Source organism: Simochromis diagramma, unplaced genomic scaffold, assembly GCF_900408965.1.
Source record: "Simochromis diagramma unplaced genomic scaffold, fSimDia1.1 OVJJ01000402.1, whole genome shotgun sequence".
Classification (NCBI taxonomy): Eukaryota; Metazoa; Chordata; class Actinopteri; order Cichliformes; family Cichlidae; genus Simochromis; species Simochromis diagramma.
Window position 1 is genome coordinate 4666236 of NW_024386972.1, and position 18769 is coordinate 4685004.

Consider the following 18769-nt stretch of genomic DNA (forward strand, 5'->3'; position numbering starts at 1 on the left):
TGGAGGGCTTCACTAATTAACTTATAAAGAAATACAAACGTAGAATTAATTATTTTTATTTTGAGGCCAATGACAAAACATATTCTTGTATATCAAAACCATCTGATACTGTAACTATTTCTTTTCCTTTAAAAACTATTTGTGTACAGTTTACATGACAGTTGTCTGGAAATATGGCCAGTGGGGTAAAATGTCAGATCCTGTTATTCACAGATGCCACCATCTTCTTCCTGCTGCTTTGATACTTCCTTTCTGTCAGCCTCTTTCCTCTCAGGAGACTCACAAAAACAGATCAGCATCAACTCCCTCCTCCCCCTCCATCATCCTTGTAACACCTAGCCTGGTTCTCTGCGTGTAAGCTTTGCAACGCGTCAGCAGCGTCCTGAAATCGGTGTCATGCCGCGTGGGACGGAGGTCCAAAGTTATGAAACGCTCCCCCGTTGACATGCTGGGTTAGCGGAGCATGAGTTCTAGATTCATCGGGTTCAGTTTCAGCCTTCTCGAGCAGCCACTCAGCTGAGCAGCTGTCCAGAAATAATCAGCCTCCAAACTCTCTGACTGCCCCCGACGCGTGAACAACACAACACCAGTTACCCGCTGAGACGGAAAACACGGATCTTAGGATGGTGGAGAAATGGGACGCGTACCAAGCTGTTTGCCTTCTGATGAAAGCAGTTAATAGCTCAAAGCTAAAACACTGTCAAATCATAAGGGGAACAGGTGAGCTTTGGGGAATAAATCTGAAATTATTTCATTTACAATTATTTCAGACTGGTTACCCAGTGTCACCAGTATAGTTCATGATGAAGCTGTTACCAGATCTTCCAATTATTCATATCACCAGTACTTAACTGAATTCATTTGTTTATAATTGACAACAAAAGCAACAAGTGTCAAGATGTCATTTGAATAGTTATTAAATCAATTCAGCAGTACTTGTAACTCATTCATTCATTTGCCAAAATGAAGAAATTATAGATTTATTGATTATACTTCAAATTAAGCTGTACACTTTCACTCTTAATTAGCTGATTGCATGTTATGACACACTTACTGATGCCTTTTCACCAAGTTTTGGCCTTTCACCACTTTGCCCCCGGCACTTTCTCACGAATAAAGCATAAGGAAAAATGTCCAAGAAGGTCTGTTTTAATAATCCTGTATAAATATGGTCTTTTCTTGGGTTATCGTTGTGTTTGGATACAAAAAAATTGAGATTATTCACCTCTTTTTGCACCTCTATTCAAACTCAAGCATACACCTGTACCTTTAAATGTTTTTAACTTGCTCTGACAAGAATAAATCCAGCTCTCCATCTCCTCAATTCTATTACACGCAGGGCCCTGAAGGATCCTTTTAGAAGCACATGATTTCTCTTTTATCTCATTATAACTATATCTGCCATTGTTCCTGCCTGTCTGTCTATCTCTTAAAGGTTTTCTGTTTCTTTGTCTTTCCCTTCCTACACACCCATCACTTTGCTTGCCTATATCTGTCCAGGATTTGGCACATGTGTGCATTTACCTGAAGGGCTCGGTCTCATGGACGTCTAAGGCAGCTCCGCGTATCCTTCCCTCCTTTAACGCCTGGGCCAGAGCTTTCTCATCCACCAGACCTCCCCGTGCAGTATTGACCAAGAATGCACCCTGACGCATCTGTAGTGCAAAAGGCATGCAAACACAAACAAGTCAACACTAGGCACAGATGAAGCCAGCTTTTTTACAGCTCATGTATAGACGTTTGTGTGTATGCCAGCCTGGCAGGCAAATGAATGTGTTTGATCTAAAAGAGAGCATCAATCTGGATTATATGTCTTAAGACATATTAAACAGGACATAAATTGAGAAGAAGGAATAAAATGGTGACATCTCTGTTTCACCTGACACCTGAAAGATCTAGGAGACAGAAAGGCAACTGGGACAAATGCTGTCAGATGTGGGATATAGAGCAGGCTTTGTTCAAACCAAGGAGATGAAATGAAGGACGAGGGATGAGCTGAAAGATGAAGTAGCACCGCCACCCCTTGCTGCTTACCGGGGGGAGAAAAATAAGGCACAACAAAAAGTGTATGAGGGAGGAAGAAGAAAAAAATCAAATGAATATGCTCAGAAGAAAGTAATCCCTTAATGTTGACAAAAGCTGAAATCCAGGGGCATGAAAAGCCTTTACGCTGGCAGGCAGTCTTTTATTAGGCCTTGGTGGTTTTGACACACAGAAAATACACAAACATGCACACACACGTTTCCACTTTAAATGCTAAGAGCCACTGCCAAATTCTGGGTGAGGAAAGACAGAAAAGTGTTCTTTCATTGCAGCACTTAAGAGGCAGCTGAGAATCTTGTGCTTTGGAAAAGACACAGAGTTAACTGGGTTAGGCTATTACCCTACACCCACTCCTCTTCATCTCCTCACATACTGTAACTCAGGAAGAATGGAGCGCGAGGGACAAGACAAAGAGAGAGAGAGAGAGAGTGTGTCACAGTGCGGGGTGATATTGACAGAAGGAAGATGCGTCCCCAGCTTGTGCAGTTCCTCAGCTGCCCTGCAGGTGTCACCCCAGGCAGTGCCTCAGAGTGCAGTTATTGACTCAGAGAGCAGCACTTTCCCCTCACACTGTGCAGCCTAGTCGATATATTTGCTGTAGCCGTGGGCTGGCACTAATTGCATTTGACAGAGCAAAGGAATGAATTTGTGTCCAGCTTTGGTGGAGCTTAAGATAAAGAGCAGGGAATGTACAGGCAGGAAGAGTGCTGCTGTTTCCAGTCCTTTTTTTTTTTTCTTCCTGCTTTCTCTTTCTGCCAGATATAATGCTCTTTAGGACAGACACTAGGCTGACAGAGTAATAATATACCAGCATCTCGACTTGTCTACCTGCTAGATAGCACCGCATTAAGCCCACATCAGGTCACAGCTGTTCAATGGGATGTTCAGCTCTGTCTGGGTGACACGTGTGCGGGCGACGCGTGTCTGTGTTTGTTTTGAGTAATGCACCTGTTTGATGGTGAAGTCGTTGATGAGGTGATGGTTGTGTTCGTTCAGGTTGCAGTGCAGGGAGACGCAGTCGCTCTGGTAGAGCAGGTCCTGCAGGGTGTAGACGCGCTGGACGCCCAGCGAGCGCTCCAGGCCGTCCTGCAGATAGGGGTCGTAGAAGATGACGTTGAAGCCGAAAACCTTGGCTCGCACTGCAACCGCCTGGCCCGAACGACCTGGGGACACAAACAAAGAGTTTATAAAGTTAGTCAACATGCTCAAAGACACAGAGGGATTTCTCGTAGTTTTACAGAGCGTGTCTTCTCCAGAAAAAGCCAGGCAAGTTCAAAAGTTGCACTGTTAAATACCAGTTCACTGATCATTTACATGTCTTGTTAACTATTAACTCTTTAAGTAGTCTTCCGAAATAGTTCTCCAGGCTTCTTAAAGGACATTCAAAGCTCTTCTTTGGATGTTGGCTGCCTTTTGTTCTGTTCGCTGTCAAAATAATCCCACACTGCTTCAGTAATGTTGAGGTCCGACCGCTCCATGGTTTGTGTGTGTTTTCTATCCAGGTATGCTTTTACTGAATTGGCAGTGTGTTTTGGGATCACTGTCATGTCACAAAATTAAACTGCTCAGATGCCTTCCAGATGGTATTGCATAGTAGCCAAAATTTGACGGTACATTTCTGTGTTCATAATACCATCAATTTTGACAAGATCCCCAACACCACTGGTTCATCTTGGTTCATCATACCATAAGACCTGTTTCCAGTTCTTGTGTAATTTGTCATATCTCAGCCTTTTCTGTTTCCCTTGCTTAAGTCTTCTTGACAACCACCCCTTCCATTGAGACCATCCCAAAAGGTTGATTCTGATCATCTGGATGTAGCGTTTTCAGTGGGTGAGTGCATCAAGACGTATTAGACCATCTACTAGTTTGTAGATATGTATCAAAAAGATGTAGGACGTAGAATTGCGTCCGCAGTGTTTTCTATCTAACATTCACACTCCAGTGAACTCATTGGGTTCAGTATCTTGCACTCACAATATCATCATGCAGAGGAGGACCAGGGATTGAACCATGAATCTTCCAATTAGTATGGGAACTCCACAACCTTCTAAGCCACAGCCATCCACCACTCTAACCCTTTGAAGACACACTGCAAACAATGCAGAGATATAAGTTTTTGTCTTATAGCTCTTCAGAAACCACCTTGCCAATCCAAAAAAAGGGGGGAATAGGTTTTATTATTGTGACAGAATACTATTGACAAACTGCCTAAAGATACAATTTAAAATTAGTTCTTTGCTAAATTGAGCACTGGCTCATCCCCTGATTTGAATGCTTTTTTATGCTTGAACGATAAAAAAAAGAGAGAAAATAATCAAGTACAAGTTCTGACCTGAAAATGAGCGAAAAAGAAGCCAATGTCTAAAAAAAACCTTCACAAAAAATAAACCTTTCATTCTTCTAATAGTAACAGGATGTCACTTGAACATCTTTCATGTTGCAACAGCCTTTTCATGTCGGCTTTATTATATTAAAGTTGTGAAAAAGGCTACTTTTAATATCACTAAGGAAAAAAAGGCTTAAGATGAAGACAAGGAGCTATGATGAAAAAATTAAAAAACAACAAGAACAAACAAACAAAGGGCCTCATTCACCGTGTGTGCTTTTTAATTTGTGCACAAAATAAGCACTCACACAAAAGTCAGGTTTGTGGATCGTGCGAAAGCAGCCAATTTTGCTCTTACTATCGTGTGCACGTTAGAGAATCACTGTAAATCAGCAGGTGCACGCACGTTACTTGCAGTCAGCATACTTCCGTGGCCCCATTTTTCTCTATATAAGGAAACGTGTTTGCCTAGAGGCGGATCACAGAGAAAGCTGTGAAGCTGTTCTAAGAGAAAAAAGGTCACTTAAGCAAAAAAAAAGTTGTGGACTGAGGAAACATAATGTCTAAGGTGGAAACTGAAAAGACACACCAAGAGACTCGGGTTGCAATCACTGAAGCGGTAAATACTGAATCCTTGACGCACAGACCGTGACTTAGATATAACAAAAAAGCTTAAGATACAAGTTTATGGAAAAAGGAATAACCGACCAGATTTATACAAACATCCGTAAGTAGGACATTGTTGAAACAGTGGCGAGGTGACGGCGATGACATCCAGCAAGGATGAAAGGCAACGGATTTGTGTTTATTTTATGTAATTGGCCACTGGCTTAATAAATTAAAGGTTTTTTAAGTGTTTTAAGTCAGTTTTAACCTGCTAAGCATTTAGTTAGAAAATATAAACATACATGTTTTAAGTCTGAGGCAGCTCTACGTTCGTTTGCCGTGCACCAACCAATTCAGGCACGAAAACACGGATGGATCCCGGATTTGTGAGTAAAACATTTGTTTGTGCTGATTAGGCACACGTTTGTGCAAACACACTGTTTGTGAATGAGGCCCAATGTGAGGTGAAGTTGTGAGACAGTGAATCAGAAACTGAATGTGCAGCATTCGAGCCTCTCCCTCTGTCTCTCACAGCCATTTGTTGTGTAGGATGCGAGTCTCCACTCTGTTGGCTGGAGACGCCAGTTTCTGCTCTGCAGCAGCAGCTGAGAGAGAGAGAGGGACAGAGTAATGGAGAGGTGGATGTTGTTGCTCGTAAAAAGGATCGATAAGGTCCTTTACACTCTCAAGGTCCCCTCTTTGTGATCGAGCATTATATCCTGCTCTTACACTCCACAGCTGAAGAGAATCGCTCCTTCTCTTCTTCTCCTTCAATGTCAGCCGATAAGAGACGTGCAATGCTAAAGACCCAGATATAGCTGCAGCTATCGCACAATAAAACTACAAATTTTGCGATGATCACAGTTGCGCACTTTACTTTTCTTCGAGTGATTCATCTGTCCATTTCTTTCTGCTAACGTTACTTTTCCTAATTTTCACAGGCCACGTTTGACACAACACAGAGCGTGGGTGTGAGCTGCTGTAAGTGCAAGCTAAAAAAGCGATGCAGACAGCAGCAGTAAAGGAATCAATTTTTTTAAAAAGATTTTTCTTGTCAGTTTGAAACAGACCAGGTCATCCTGCAGCTGCAGTACGATGTGATTTACTAAACCTTTTGGAGCAGCTGTGGAAAGTTGGATCATCACTTCTTCTGCAATGATTTCTTCTGCCTCTCTGATTGTTGGAAAATGTCTGCAAAGAACTGGGTTTAAAGAGAAACTAGATCTACACAATCTTGATTTACAATGAGATCAGTTAACAGCTGAAGTTTTTGGCATCTAAAAATACCTCTAACTTTGTTGCACTGGGAAAAAAAGAATTTGTATTTTTTTTTTTTGTGCGGATTTTTCCTTTAATATGTCAGCTCCTCTGTCTTCTCTATTTCTAAGCCTCGCCCTCCCATTCCACACTTATCAATGCCACATGCAACGAAAACCAGGGGGTCTGCCACCCACTCAGGTGGATCTGAACATTTTGATCTCTGTCATTTCACTCTCGACTCGGCAGCAGATGTTTGCTTTGCATTGCAAATTTTTCTGCTGACAAAGGTTTCAGATTCTGCAGTAAAACACGAGGCTGAAGCACCAATTCTTGAAATCAGCCCTGTCTCACCCAACAGTGAAGAGGCAAACATGGTGGCAATTGGCCAAGAGGTCAACGTTTTTAAAAAAAAAACATTGTTTCAAAAGTCCTTGTGCACAGCAGGCAGATTATCTCTACTGTTTTTACAAAAGGAACCAGGCGACATCACAATATCACTGGAGATATTTTCCATATGCTGCAAAGAGATGCAACAAGATCCAATAACGTGCAATACTGTTATTTGTTCTCTTTAGCTTTCAAATATTTGTCAGTTGTGTCTGTGTGCCATTTGGCGCAGGCAGGTAGTGCACAATCGTCTGAAAACAGCTGCCTGCTTCATGTGGAGATGATACTGATCATAGTGGTGAGAGTGAACTAAACCTAATCACTCAAATAAACTGGTTTGAGTGATTAGACTTTTCACTGTGAGCAACTTCAAGATGGATGTAATGGGATTCTGTTAATTAAAAATTTAAGTGAGTACAGTTAGCATAGAAAAATGTGCAATTACCAGAGGCTGTCAAAAAGTCCTTATTTACTTTGCGATTGTGTCTCTTAAAACATGGAAGCATAACTTTGGCGGTTGGATATTCAGTTTTTATGTTTCCTTGACACATAATCGGCTAATGTTGCAGAAATATGTGGGAAGGATTAGACTTGGGTAATGAATTCCAACATTTTCTCATCGGTCCTCATCTGCATCTGCTGCAGTATCAACAATGTCTTTGCACGGCTAATTTGATTTGACCAACTGGAAATGCTAAATATGCAAGCGGAATTTTCTTTGTTTTGAATTTGCTTTGAGACGTTTCAAGAGAAAGTAATTATACTTGTCTGCAATCACTTTTAGTATAAGATGCAACATTTAAAAATATAATTTTTAGTGGAATATAATGTGTTACAAATGTTGTTTTGCATTTAGTAACTAAAATGGCATTTCAAGCTTATCACATTCAACCCTGATGATCATTTAAGCCTTCATTCATATAAAAATGCTGATTAAAGGTATCTTAGATGTCTCTTCCCAGACTAACATATTCCCCAAATTCCAAAGTTGAAAATGAGTTTGATCAGATCAAATTTAGTTGATAGGATTATCCTGGATATTTACTGGAGGTAGATAGGCAGACCACAGCTACTTGGTTACATTTACATATGAGAAATAACAGAATAATTCACAACTAAAAGGCTTGAACTTATTTTTGAGAAGAAGATCAAATGGTTGGTTGTTTGGTACTTCAAGTCCTCGAGTCTACTGTCACCCCAGAGCTAGAGGGTTTTTTTTCAGTCTGTGTATTTGCCGACAGAGTTGTGCAGCTGGCTGAATATGCAGAGTCCTAGAAACCAACGCCAAGAGGCCTTCGATGTCCCCAACCTCCCACTGACAATGGATATTGTTTTGGAGACAGCTTGAGCCAGAAAGACCAGCAGAGGAGGCTGGAAGTGGGAGGACTGGATGAGGAAGGGAGAGACAGGGGGGAGAAATCTTCCCTGCCAGGACCCGCTGTTCAGGCACAGTTAGTCCAGGCAGCTGTCTGGGACCTGTAGAGGAGGAAGGAGGTTGTGTGTTTGTGTGTGTGGGAGGGGGGGAGGTGTATGTGGACAGAGAGATAAGGTGGCACTCAGGAAAGGCTTGTGAGAAGACAGAGCATCTGTCGGCCCGGTGATGTTGTGACAGGGCAGAGTGACGCACAAACACACACAATCACCACTAAAACAGGTGCAGGGAGGGAATCAAGTCAGAACACACACACACAAACACACAGAGGAAGAATCTAGTCTGCCAGGAGGCCTGATCATGGCAGGGCAAGATGTCGAGGGACCGTGGTGACAGAGAAGAAGAGTTGAAAACAGAAGAAGAGAGAATAATAGAGATATAATGGTGAGCATTAGAGCAGTGGGATGAGAACAGTGAGGCAGAGAGAGGAAGTCAGCCCGCAGGGAGGCGAAACAGACAACCTTGAGATAATCTGTGGGACGGGCAGAGGGTGAAAAATAACCTTATCAGAGCAGGAAAACAGAAGGCACACTGAGTGGTGAGAGGATATGAAAGCACAAAAGTGGAAGCAACGGAAGGGGGAGTAAATAAAAAAAAAAACATGATGAAAATAAGAGGAAAAAGCAAGAGAAGGAGCCAGAAAAAGGCTAAAAGAGGAAAGCGAATAACTGAATATTCACCAAAACCGATGAGACCCAGGGTTTCGCCACGTATGCGGGCGGCACCGGACGCCACCTCCCGGATTTGCTCCACACTCTGGACTCGCGTGCCCTCCCGCAGAGCCTGGTAGAGCCAGGTGTTCCGCCGGTAAAGGTTGAGGATGTGGCACAAGGTCGAGTCTGCCGTCTCCTCCACAGCTGCCGAGGGAATGTTGCACACGGCGATGCCTAAAGATAGAACAGTAAACACAGACAAGGCAGAAGGGTTGAAAAGCACATTAAAGACGTATGTGACACGTGAAATATGAGTACAGAGGGAGATTTTATTGTCCAGGGCTAAAACCAACATGGGTCACTATGATTTCTGATATTCATGGTCAGCATCTCAAGGGAGTGTGAAAATGACTGTTTGTTTTGGGAACATCAGAATATGTCGGCTTCATTGGAGCGTGACCTCCAGCACGCATTGCAGCCGAGGATGAAACAGACCGGCGGATTTGGTGTGCCGGATTGATGTTTTTCATGTACCAGTCAGTCTACATTCCAACACTCGCTTACGGTCATGAGATCTGGGTCATGACCAAAAGAGTAAGGTCACGAATAAAAGCAGATGAAAATAGTTTCTTTTGTACGGTGGCTGGGATCAGTCTTGGAGATAGAGTGAGGACCTTGGACATCCAGAACCTGCTAGAGAGATTATACATCTAGCCTAGTCTGGGAATCTCAGGATCCCACAGGAGTAACTGAAACGTGTTGCTGGAGATAAGGACGACTAGAATACTCTGCTTAGGCAGCTGCCACCCCTAACCTCACTTTAGACAAGTAGAAGATGATGGATACGTGAATGGATATTATGTACTATAACACGGGTCATATATTATAAAAACTTCAAAGGAAGCTTTTGGTCCAAAAGTATATTTAATTATATTTACCCATATAGGGGTGATATCTTCTGTAGAAATAACTGCCTTCTCTAGATTTTAATTGAACTTTTCTCGTGATGCTCAAAGCGTCAACAACAAAAAACCAAACTAAAAAACCCAAAAGCTACTTAGCGGTAATGTTTCTGAAGCCCTCATTCACATACTTTATAGCTTTATGTAGGAACCACCACACAGAAGCTCAGCTCATATAATGTTAACACTTGTCTATCTGTCACTAGCATTAGCCTCTCATCACAGGTAGACGGATGGCCTTTTCTTGAAACAGTTGGCGAGCATAGTTTAATAAAAGAAAGAGAGAGAAAGCTACTTCCTACACGAAACCGATCACAATAAAGTTTGTGGATGTATATAAATCTACATATGCTATATTTTGAAAAGCCAAATGTAATTTTTAGCATCACGACTGCCAATTAGGTCACTGTTTTCAAGAGAAAGGCAAATATTTCAACAGTGAAAATCTCCAAAGCATTACAGGCCAGAGGAAAAACATGAAAAGTTGATAATGGTGTGAACTGATCCCTTAATAACTTGGGTTATCTTTAATTAGGTCTATATTTGGGCAACGTAATCAGTATTCCAAACATCACCTGCTAAACGTCAATAATAATATGAAGATACACACGTAAATATGTAAAGTCAAGATCTTATCCAGTGCAGTGTTCATAATTTTGTTCCTTTCAGCCGATATACAGGCCTGACCTTGTGGTATTACCTTGCCGTTTCCTCCAACAACACACACTACTTTTTTTTCTCTGTTCTAACACTTAAGCACTTCTGCCTGCCCTCATTCTCCTCCTAATGTCCTCATCTCACTCTGTATCTCGGAGTAACAGCGCAGTCGTCTCTAGACAGCAAAAAATAGACCGAGCCTGCTCAATCAATGGCCCCTTTTTTCTTCTCCCCGAGAACAGCCGTCATATCAGCGCCGCCTTCTCCAGGCACGATAGCTTTTGACTCCTGTGTTGCAAGGCAGAGCGCCTTCGGTGAGTGGGTGGCAGTTAGACACAGTATCTCATATTGGCAGGGAAATGGCAGCTTTGTCAACTGTAAGAGCTTTTTGAGCCACCAGCCTGCTGATATAAGCCTGGGTGGTGTTTCAGGGAGAAAACTGAACTCTTCTCCTTCCCCGTGTGTCTTTTACTCTGTCTCTTTGAACATTCTGGCTCACAGCGGGATGTCTGCACTTCATCTGACTATTTATTCAGCCTTTGATACTATTCAGAAAAAATCCATACAGTAAAAACAAGGAAACGGTATACGTGGTATTCGAAGTAGTCCGCTTTAGGGACAACGACTATTAGCTCTATTTCATCGCTGCTTTTCTTTTAAATGGTCAGTCCAATTTTAACGCTGCGATGTGATGAATCTTCCCTTCAAGATTCACCTAAATCTGATTACAGGCACCTGAGGTATCGTTTGTCATTAACAGGCAAACAAACGATCAAACAAGCAAATCAGCAGACCTGCTCCCTCACAAGAAATCAATGCGACGCGGGATAGTCGTATCAAAGGAGCACAAAACACATTAGAGCTTTGCTCAGATGTAGAAAAAGAGGCTGTTACACGAGCACAGATGTGGAGAAGAAAATGATTATGATTTAGTAGCTGCTATTTAAAGAGTTCATACCCAGCTCTCCAGCAGCCTTTATGTCAATGTTGTCGTAGCCGCTGCCGATGCGGATGATGATGCGTAGAGCTTTGAACTTTTCCAGGTCCTCTCTGGTCAGGGTGATGGTGTGGTACATCATGGCACCCACTGCCTCATTAAGCACCTGCAGACACATGTATTCATAAAATTTTGCATGACACAACTGAATGAAATGCTTTTCCCTCCTTAATCTGTGTGTGAAAATCACACGCCTGCCGTGACTTCTGACATTTGTGAACATTATAGATTTCACATCGAGGGGGAACTACAGACATCACATGGCCGCGAGCAACACTGACACATTGTCCATTTAACAGACCTGCACTGGAAGTAGAAACAGTCATTATATTGTCTTGCGGGGGCTCAGTTCTGCACGGTATTCACAATTGCACCAAGAGCATTTAAGGACACAAGATCTGGATAAGTGACTGGATAGAGAGGTACTGATTGCAGGATAAGCCTTATGAATTAAATAGAATAATAGAATTAAAATAGCCCCATTACAAAGAAAGTAACTAATTTACCACCCAGACTGCTCTGTATTTCAGGCTTCAAAATTTCCCGATTCCTGGGAATGTATCCCGCATTTGGCCTAGTAGCTTGTGTCTCCAAAAGTTGATTCTATTTATCTGGATGTAGCGTTTTCAGTGGGAGAAGATGAACAGAATCAACTTTTGGAGATTTACTTACTTGGATGATTGAGAATGCATCAAGACTAGTAGCTTGTGGTTATTTCTTCCAAATGTTCTTACCTGCTGTACTCATGCATTGAGTAAAATTTTAGGCTGCGGAAACTCCAGCTTAAAGATGCATGTCAGCTAAGTGTAAGTGAAAGTGGTTGTTACTTATTTTAAAGCAGGTAAAGGTCAAAACTAACTGTGCTTTTAAACAACCACATGGTGGCGTTGTTGAATCTACCTACCCAAAGACAATCCATTCAAGTTAAATAAAAAAGAATAAATAAAAACAATCTTAAGATGTACCAAGTGAAACATTTCCCAAAAAAAGTCTGAATTCTGTCACCTTGGATGGGGGGGGAGACAATCACTGTGAAATGCTGCTCACGCTGCTCCTCTGCCACTTAACGTGGACAAGGTGACCTGGCCTGTGATGTGGATCTAAACTATTCCCCTTCAGTATCAGCCCCGGCCCCTGTCAGCACCTAAATAACAGCTCTACATTCACCTCCAGCCAAGCTGCATTAGCTTTCCTGTGATTAGTAGATTAGCTCTGAATTTCCATACTGCTTTTATTAGAGCAGTGTCCTGGACAGGCCTTCCAGATATTAGTTCAAGGTTAAAACACTCCTTACACGCACATGCGCGACCGGCCAAAATGCACACATACATAATTGTCTCCCTCTGCGCTAATCCTGAAGGTCTTGTGTTGTTTTTGAGCTGGGGGAAGGAATCTTCTAGCCTGATTGTAGTTGATGTTAATGGAAACTCTGACCTCAGCTACATCCCCCTCTCCACTGTAACCAAACCCTTATCGCTTTAAGGATCTATCATTTCTTATGACGCCTGGACTTTTCTGACAAGGCACAAAGCCCGTGCTTCACATTTAGCCTGGCTGAGCAAAAGATAGACTGTTTCAATGGAAGTTTTGATTTGGTGATGTGCACACTGTAGTGCACACTCCTAGCTTCTAGGAGGGGGACTTTATGGCTATGAAGTCATCCCGTGAGTGATCCGCAGGGAGGTTGTGCTGCTCAAACTGTTGCTTCATAAAACTACAGACTACTTAAAACTTCTTACAACAAAGGTGGCTTAGCATTTTGCAGGACAGCGTCACAAAATACTGTGAAATATGTCATAACACAACAAGCTCTGACCCCGCTGGCCATTGTACCTTCAAAATCCACTTTAGCAGTGCATCGATTGACGTTTCAGACAAAAAAAAAACATCCTTGAGACTAACGTGATGAAGGAGAGGAATTAAAAACAGCAGTAAAATTTCAGTGAATGTGGACTTTAAGAACTGGTGAAAGCACATATGTTCTTTTTAACCTAGCGTTACGCAGGAGAAGCTGGTTAGTTAGCTTAACAGGGTCAATTCACTAGTTTTGTTTTGCACAAAATCTTTCAATACTTCTAAAACAAATCCGTCCACACGAGATGTGCTGATTTTACAGAAGACTACATGCCAGGTCCAGCCGCTTAGGTCAGAGGGAGGTTACCAGTCTTCCTGGTTGCAGCCTCAGTGCTTATCTAAAGCAACGTGGCTTCTTGCACATTTACCCCAATCCCCCACCTAAATAGTGAAATAGCAGCAAGAAAGCAAAAAAAGTTATGTCTTAGTGCCAAAGAATAAACAGATGTTAACCAGTATGTCCACTAAACTAGTCTGACACCTGGTTCCTCCAGTATGCACCTTAAACTGTTTTCGTGCAAGAGCCTGAACCTCCTAAATGCCCCCATTCATCCTTGTGTGTGTGTGTAACAGATAAAGCACAGCATTTAATATGTGAATGTGTGAAGTACTTTAACAACAGAAAAGTGCTATAAATATCTATATAACCCCATTTAGAGTTTATTAAAGGATTTACTGCTTTGAAAATTTATTGTTTCTTATAAATGGAAAATAGTAAACATTTGCTGATATTGTGAAGATTTTCTATTCACAGTTTAACTAATGACGCGAGACGACAACACGCAATGTATGGCTTCCCCCCCCCCCTGCATTTTAGAGATTGAACTGTTAACTGAACACAGTATCATAATTTTTCCATCTATCATCTTTTAGTTACATTAAGAGTCATTAGCTGCAAGCCCCAAGCTTAACACCTCTTTTGGATGATCACAGTCAGGCGGCGCACAAAGTAATAGGCCAATATTGACTCCCTGCCATATGGGCTCTCATCCAACTTTTACAAGCCACATGTGGTTATGAGGCGCGACGACCGTGACAAAGACGAGGGATCAGAGACCTTGGATTATGATGCTGGAGCGCAGGTGCTGCATACAGGATTTGGTCTCACTGAAGTGGTATTGTAACTTGATCTTGATTGGTATTTGCCTGTGTGCTTTATTGTATCCCTATCACTTGAGAAAAAAGAGGATTACCAGGTAGAAGACTTCACATAACTTTAGGCAACTTTCATATTCAATCCTCGGCCAATCTTTTCCATAAGATTTTTTTTTTTTATTGTTGTCTAGTGTATATGTACGGGAGTGTGGCAGCTGCTGTCCGCCCTGACAACATTGAACTGAAACTCCCAGAGTTATCAACACTGCATCTTCGCATCCATGCTGCAGAAAGCAGAGATTGGACATTTTCAATCTATACCGCCCCTCTGGGTATCTAGACTGCAAGTTATTATTGCAAACTGCTGAATATGCTTGCGAGGTGAACATTACAATCATGTTTTTCCTGATAAGGCAGTGTTAAAACAAACAAAAAGCTACCCACTTTCCCCCCTTCTCCTCACCGCCCAAGGTCTTTGATTGAATTGATCTCTATGCAAATGCTTCTTTTTTAATATGTCCCATTTTCATAAAAACAGCGCGATGGAAGATATAGCAGCCCTCACTCTGTCTGCAGATGAAGAGATAGCACTTGGGTGATACCCATTTCTGTGGCCATATATTGTTTTGTAACCACGGCGCTGCATAAAAAGCAATAAAGAGCCTCTACAAGCCAATGTAATTACACCGCATCCCCGCTGTACGAGATTCTCTATTAGAACAATGGCACTGATATAGGCGTTACAGTCAGTGCTACAAAGTGACATTAAATCATAATGAAGCCACTATATTTTAACTGGCAGGTGTGTATGAGGCCAATATAACGCACTTCACATATCAGCGCTATAGAAAAAGGAAGAGGGAGATATGAGTGACGGGTAAATTCCGTCTCTCCATCAAGGTTCAGCTGCGATGTGGAAGACATTGAAAGTGAACTACGGTGCGTGCGTCTTCCTACCTTCTCGTGGATCTCCTGCGTGGACTGAGCATCACAGAAGGCAACGGTTGCTAAGTCTTTAAGGATGGGCATCTCCACGGTGCAATCACGCCCGTCCAGCAGGGCCACCAACGGGCGGGGATGCATGGGCCCGTTCATGATTTGAGGCCGAATACCTGGAGAGATACATTCAAGAAGAGGAAAGATTATTTTAAACAGAAAAGGTATTAAGAAAGTAGCTTTCAAAATCAGGAAAGATGAAATCCAAATAAAATATAAAATGTAACTATCACTAAATTACAGTCTTCACTCTGTTAATCAACACTCAGATAACAATCATCTGCTGTGTGTATGCATGTGTGCACTTGTGTGTGCTGATTAGGATGTAGCAGGAAGCGGGGCTTCTCCGAACTAACAAAAGTTGCTCAATAAATCAATGCGCCTACTCAAGACTGGATTAGAAGACGGGCTCACTTGCAGGAATCCTCTGGGTCTGGCTCTCAAACGCACACAGAAACATTTACATACACTGACACAGATAGGCGAATGCAAGCAGACAGAGGTTCACACAATCATATGAAGGGGAACAAATTCCCCTGTGTGCATACTGACACGCACACTTTGGTCGTTCTCTTTTACCAGTTAAAAAACGGCAGTGTGAGTGGAACCAGCTGCTGTGGAACAGGGGTGAAAAAAAAGAAGAAGAAAAGAGAAACACTGTGAGGACACCTTTAGAAATGCCTCATAAGAGCAATGCATCATTGAAATGAAGAGCATTGGAGAAAACGCTACAAGCCTGAAACAAACTCGGAAGCGACTCGCAGCTGCACTTCGGCACACTTGACAAAGTGCGTGTCGTAACTCGGGTTTCTGTCGCCGCTCGGCTCTTTCTCCTCTCCTTACTCGCTACTTTTCTCACTTGAAGTAAAATGAGTCAAGAGAAGCCGAACTCCCCAGCGGGATCGACCTTCTCACACATCCCACTGAAGAGGACGTGTCGCGCTTCGAAGACAGACAATTACCAGCCCCTGCTTCATACAATGTTAACAAGTGAGGAGCATCAATATTCATGCTTCCCTCAGATGCTGGCCTGTGGACGGAGAGACTTTAGAAGAAGCAAAACTGCTCCTTGCTAAGAAACAGCATCGCAACACTGCACAGGTCACCATATTCACCCCGACAACAAGATCCCCTGCGGATGTTTCCCTGTGACTTCACGACATCACGTTTCTTATCTAGGTTTGCTGCTAAGATCTGTACCGGGATGCTCATGCATGACCTCACTCTGTGCACGCACTAGTGTATGCATAGCTCTCAAAGTTATCCTGAAGATTACAATGACGCCATGCGATAAGGAGCAGGGTGGAGAAAGGGAAAGGAGAGCAAAGGTGGAGGAGGTCTCATTAGGGCAGTGCTCTTTGGGATTACAGCACACAGCATTGGGACCGATATAGGTGAGATAAGGAGATTTAAGATGAGATAATTGTGTGTGTGCACAAACAAGTTGAAATGCACAGTGAGAAAAACAACAGGTGGGAGGGGAGGAGGGGGGAAGAAAAAGAGGAGCGATTCAGAGAAGAGTGAAATTAAAATGTAAAACAAGGAAGCATAAAAACAGACTAAACACTGCCTGTTAGCTTAAAGAGCTCCCAGGAGACTTATCAGGGGAGAAGGAGGATGAAAGGAGAAGGAGCACATAAACGACAGGAGAGACTCAGAGAAAGCCCAGCTGACAGAAAGCGAGCAGTCCAGCAGTGTAGCCTCTTAGGGCAGGGGGGGAGGATTGTAGCGGAGATGTCGTCTCCGTGCGCCTTCCGCCTGTTGTCATGGTGATCACTTAACAGGCTTTGGCTGCCAGTTTTAATGCACTTTATTTTTGGCACCGCCGGCATCTGCGCCATGAGTTGGGGTCGGAGGCGCAAACGGCCGTATCCACCCCACTCTTGCGGTGCAAAGGGCGGAGGAGATGTTTTCTCCCCTGACATACAGACAGCCGCCTCCTCCCCTCTCCCTCCGCCTCCTCATCTCAAGCCTTCCATCAAACGCCTCCGTTGCTTCCTACCTCCTTATCAGGCTCCCTGTTCAAGACAGCTGACATGACGGTGGGAAAGGTGAGGCTTACCAGCTTGGCTGTCGCATCTGTATGTGACAGCCAGAATATTAATAGAGGCAGCTGGTAAAGACTGGGCAGCAGTGGTCAAAAACATCAACACCAAACTGGCGAGGGTGTGTCAGAAACACTCCACGAATGGTGGTTGATCGATCGAGTGAAACAAATGACTGGATTGTTTGTAATGTCATTGTAAATTGAACACGTCTGGGTTTTGGACTGTTGAAAGTTATGTAAGAGGCCAGTAATAAGTCATTTCCAAATACTTTGGCTTATTTTTCTTCCCAAAAATCACAAAAACTCTATTCAAGCTTATTCTATTCAAGATTTTCTTACATGTCCACTAGAGGGCAGAAGAAAACATCTCACAACTATCAATAAAAGTTGTTAACAAATAGTCTATCATAGGTGGCGACATTAGGATTCAGCAGATGTATTTAGTTGCTGATGAGCTTTTATTCTTGCTCAGAGTCAAGGTGCAAATGTGCACTAAAGTAAAAACAATAACCTAAAACAGGCTAAAAATTAAATTCCACTTGTTACTTGTCACTGATTCAGAGATATGAAGAAAAATACTGATTATGGCTTCTCCCTGCTTCATCCTACCAGTGTGTACTTGTATCTAACAATTATTGGCGCACAGTGTGTGTGCACGTTAGAGAAGCTGTAGATGAAGCAGTAGGAGAGAGGAGTGGTTGACAGGCTGTGTGAAACCCTTAGGCAGAAGTTAGATAGGCTGAACTCCATGAATCATCCACCGGGTTCCTCTGACCTTTCAGTCTCTTACTCAGTCTCTTAATCTCCCTCTTGTCGACTTCTTCCTCAGCTACATTTTAAAGTATCGTTGGCACTGTTGTATTTTCGCAGATCTCTCCCTGTATGATAGCATCTTCTGACAGCTCCTCTTTGCTGCCGATGTCTAGCCCTGAGTGACTGTTTGCTCACTGCGCATCTCATTTTCTTTTTCTCCCTTTTCACATAAATTCCTCCCCGACCTCTGCTATCATTCCTCAGCTGTCTTTCAGTAATCACTGCCCCTCCTTTCTCTGTCATTCTTTCACCTCAACTGTCATTTCTTTTCCTCCATTTTCTATTCCGACCCTCAATTCCAGTTGGTCTGTCTGTCTGTAAGCCGAAGCGCGCATGTCCTCCTGTGTGACAGATTGATTCTTACACTGTTGATTTTGATGGAGAGGATATGATATATTCAGGCAGGGAAAGCAGGGAGGTGACAGGCAACACTCCCTCTGTGTTAAATTGACAGCAAGTACATCAAACCAGTCTCAACCGGAACCACTGGGTTTGTCAGCTGCACAACACCACAACACCCGTTTCTGATAGGTGATGCGTTCATGACACCTTTCTCACCACCTCTTTTCTCTGTGGTGATACTCGACAGCATCCCCGTGCTCTGTGCATCTATAACAAGTCTGTACCAATCTAGATTA

General features: G+C 42.8%; 1 protein-coding gene across 7 annotated transcripts in view; it reads right to left on the reverse strand.

Annotated features, from left to right (window-relative positions):
* The window catches only part of LOC120738090 (C-terminal-binding protein 2), a 95092-nt gene that overhangs the window by 4252 nt on the left and 72071 nt on the right, over positions 1 to 18769 (reverse strand). For all 7 annotated transcript variants that reach the window (XM_040039146.1, XM_040039143.1, XM_040039144.1 and 4 more), the window contains 5 exons: positions 15233 to 15387; positions 11288 to 11432; positions 8738 to 8944; positions 2992 to 3206; positions 1525 to 1655 (listed from right to left, as the gene is read on the reverse strand). In XM_040039146.1, coding sequence (XP_039895080.1) covers positions 1525 to 1655; positions 2992 to 3206; positions 8738 to 8944; positions 11288 to 11432; positions 15233 to 15387 — 853 coding nt within the window. The remainder of the gene's footprint in view (positions 1 to 1524; positions 1656 to 2991; positions 3207 to 8737; positions 8945 to 11287; positions 11433 to 15232; positions 15388 to 18769) is intronic.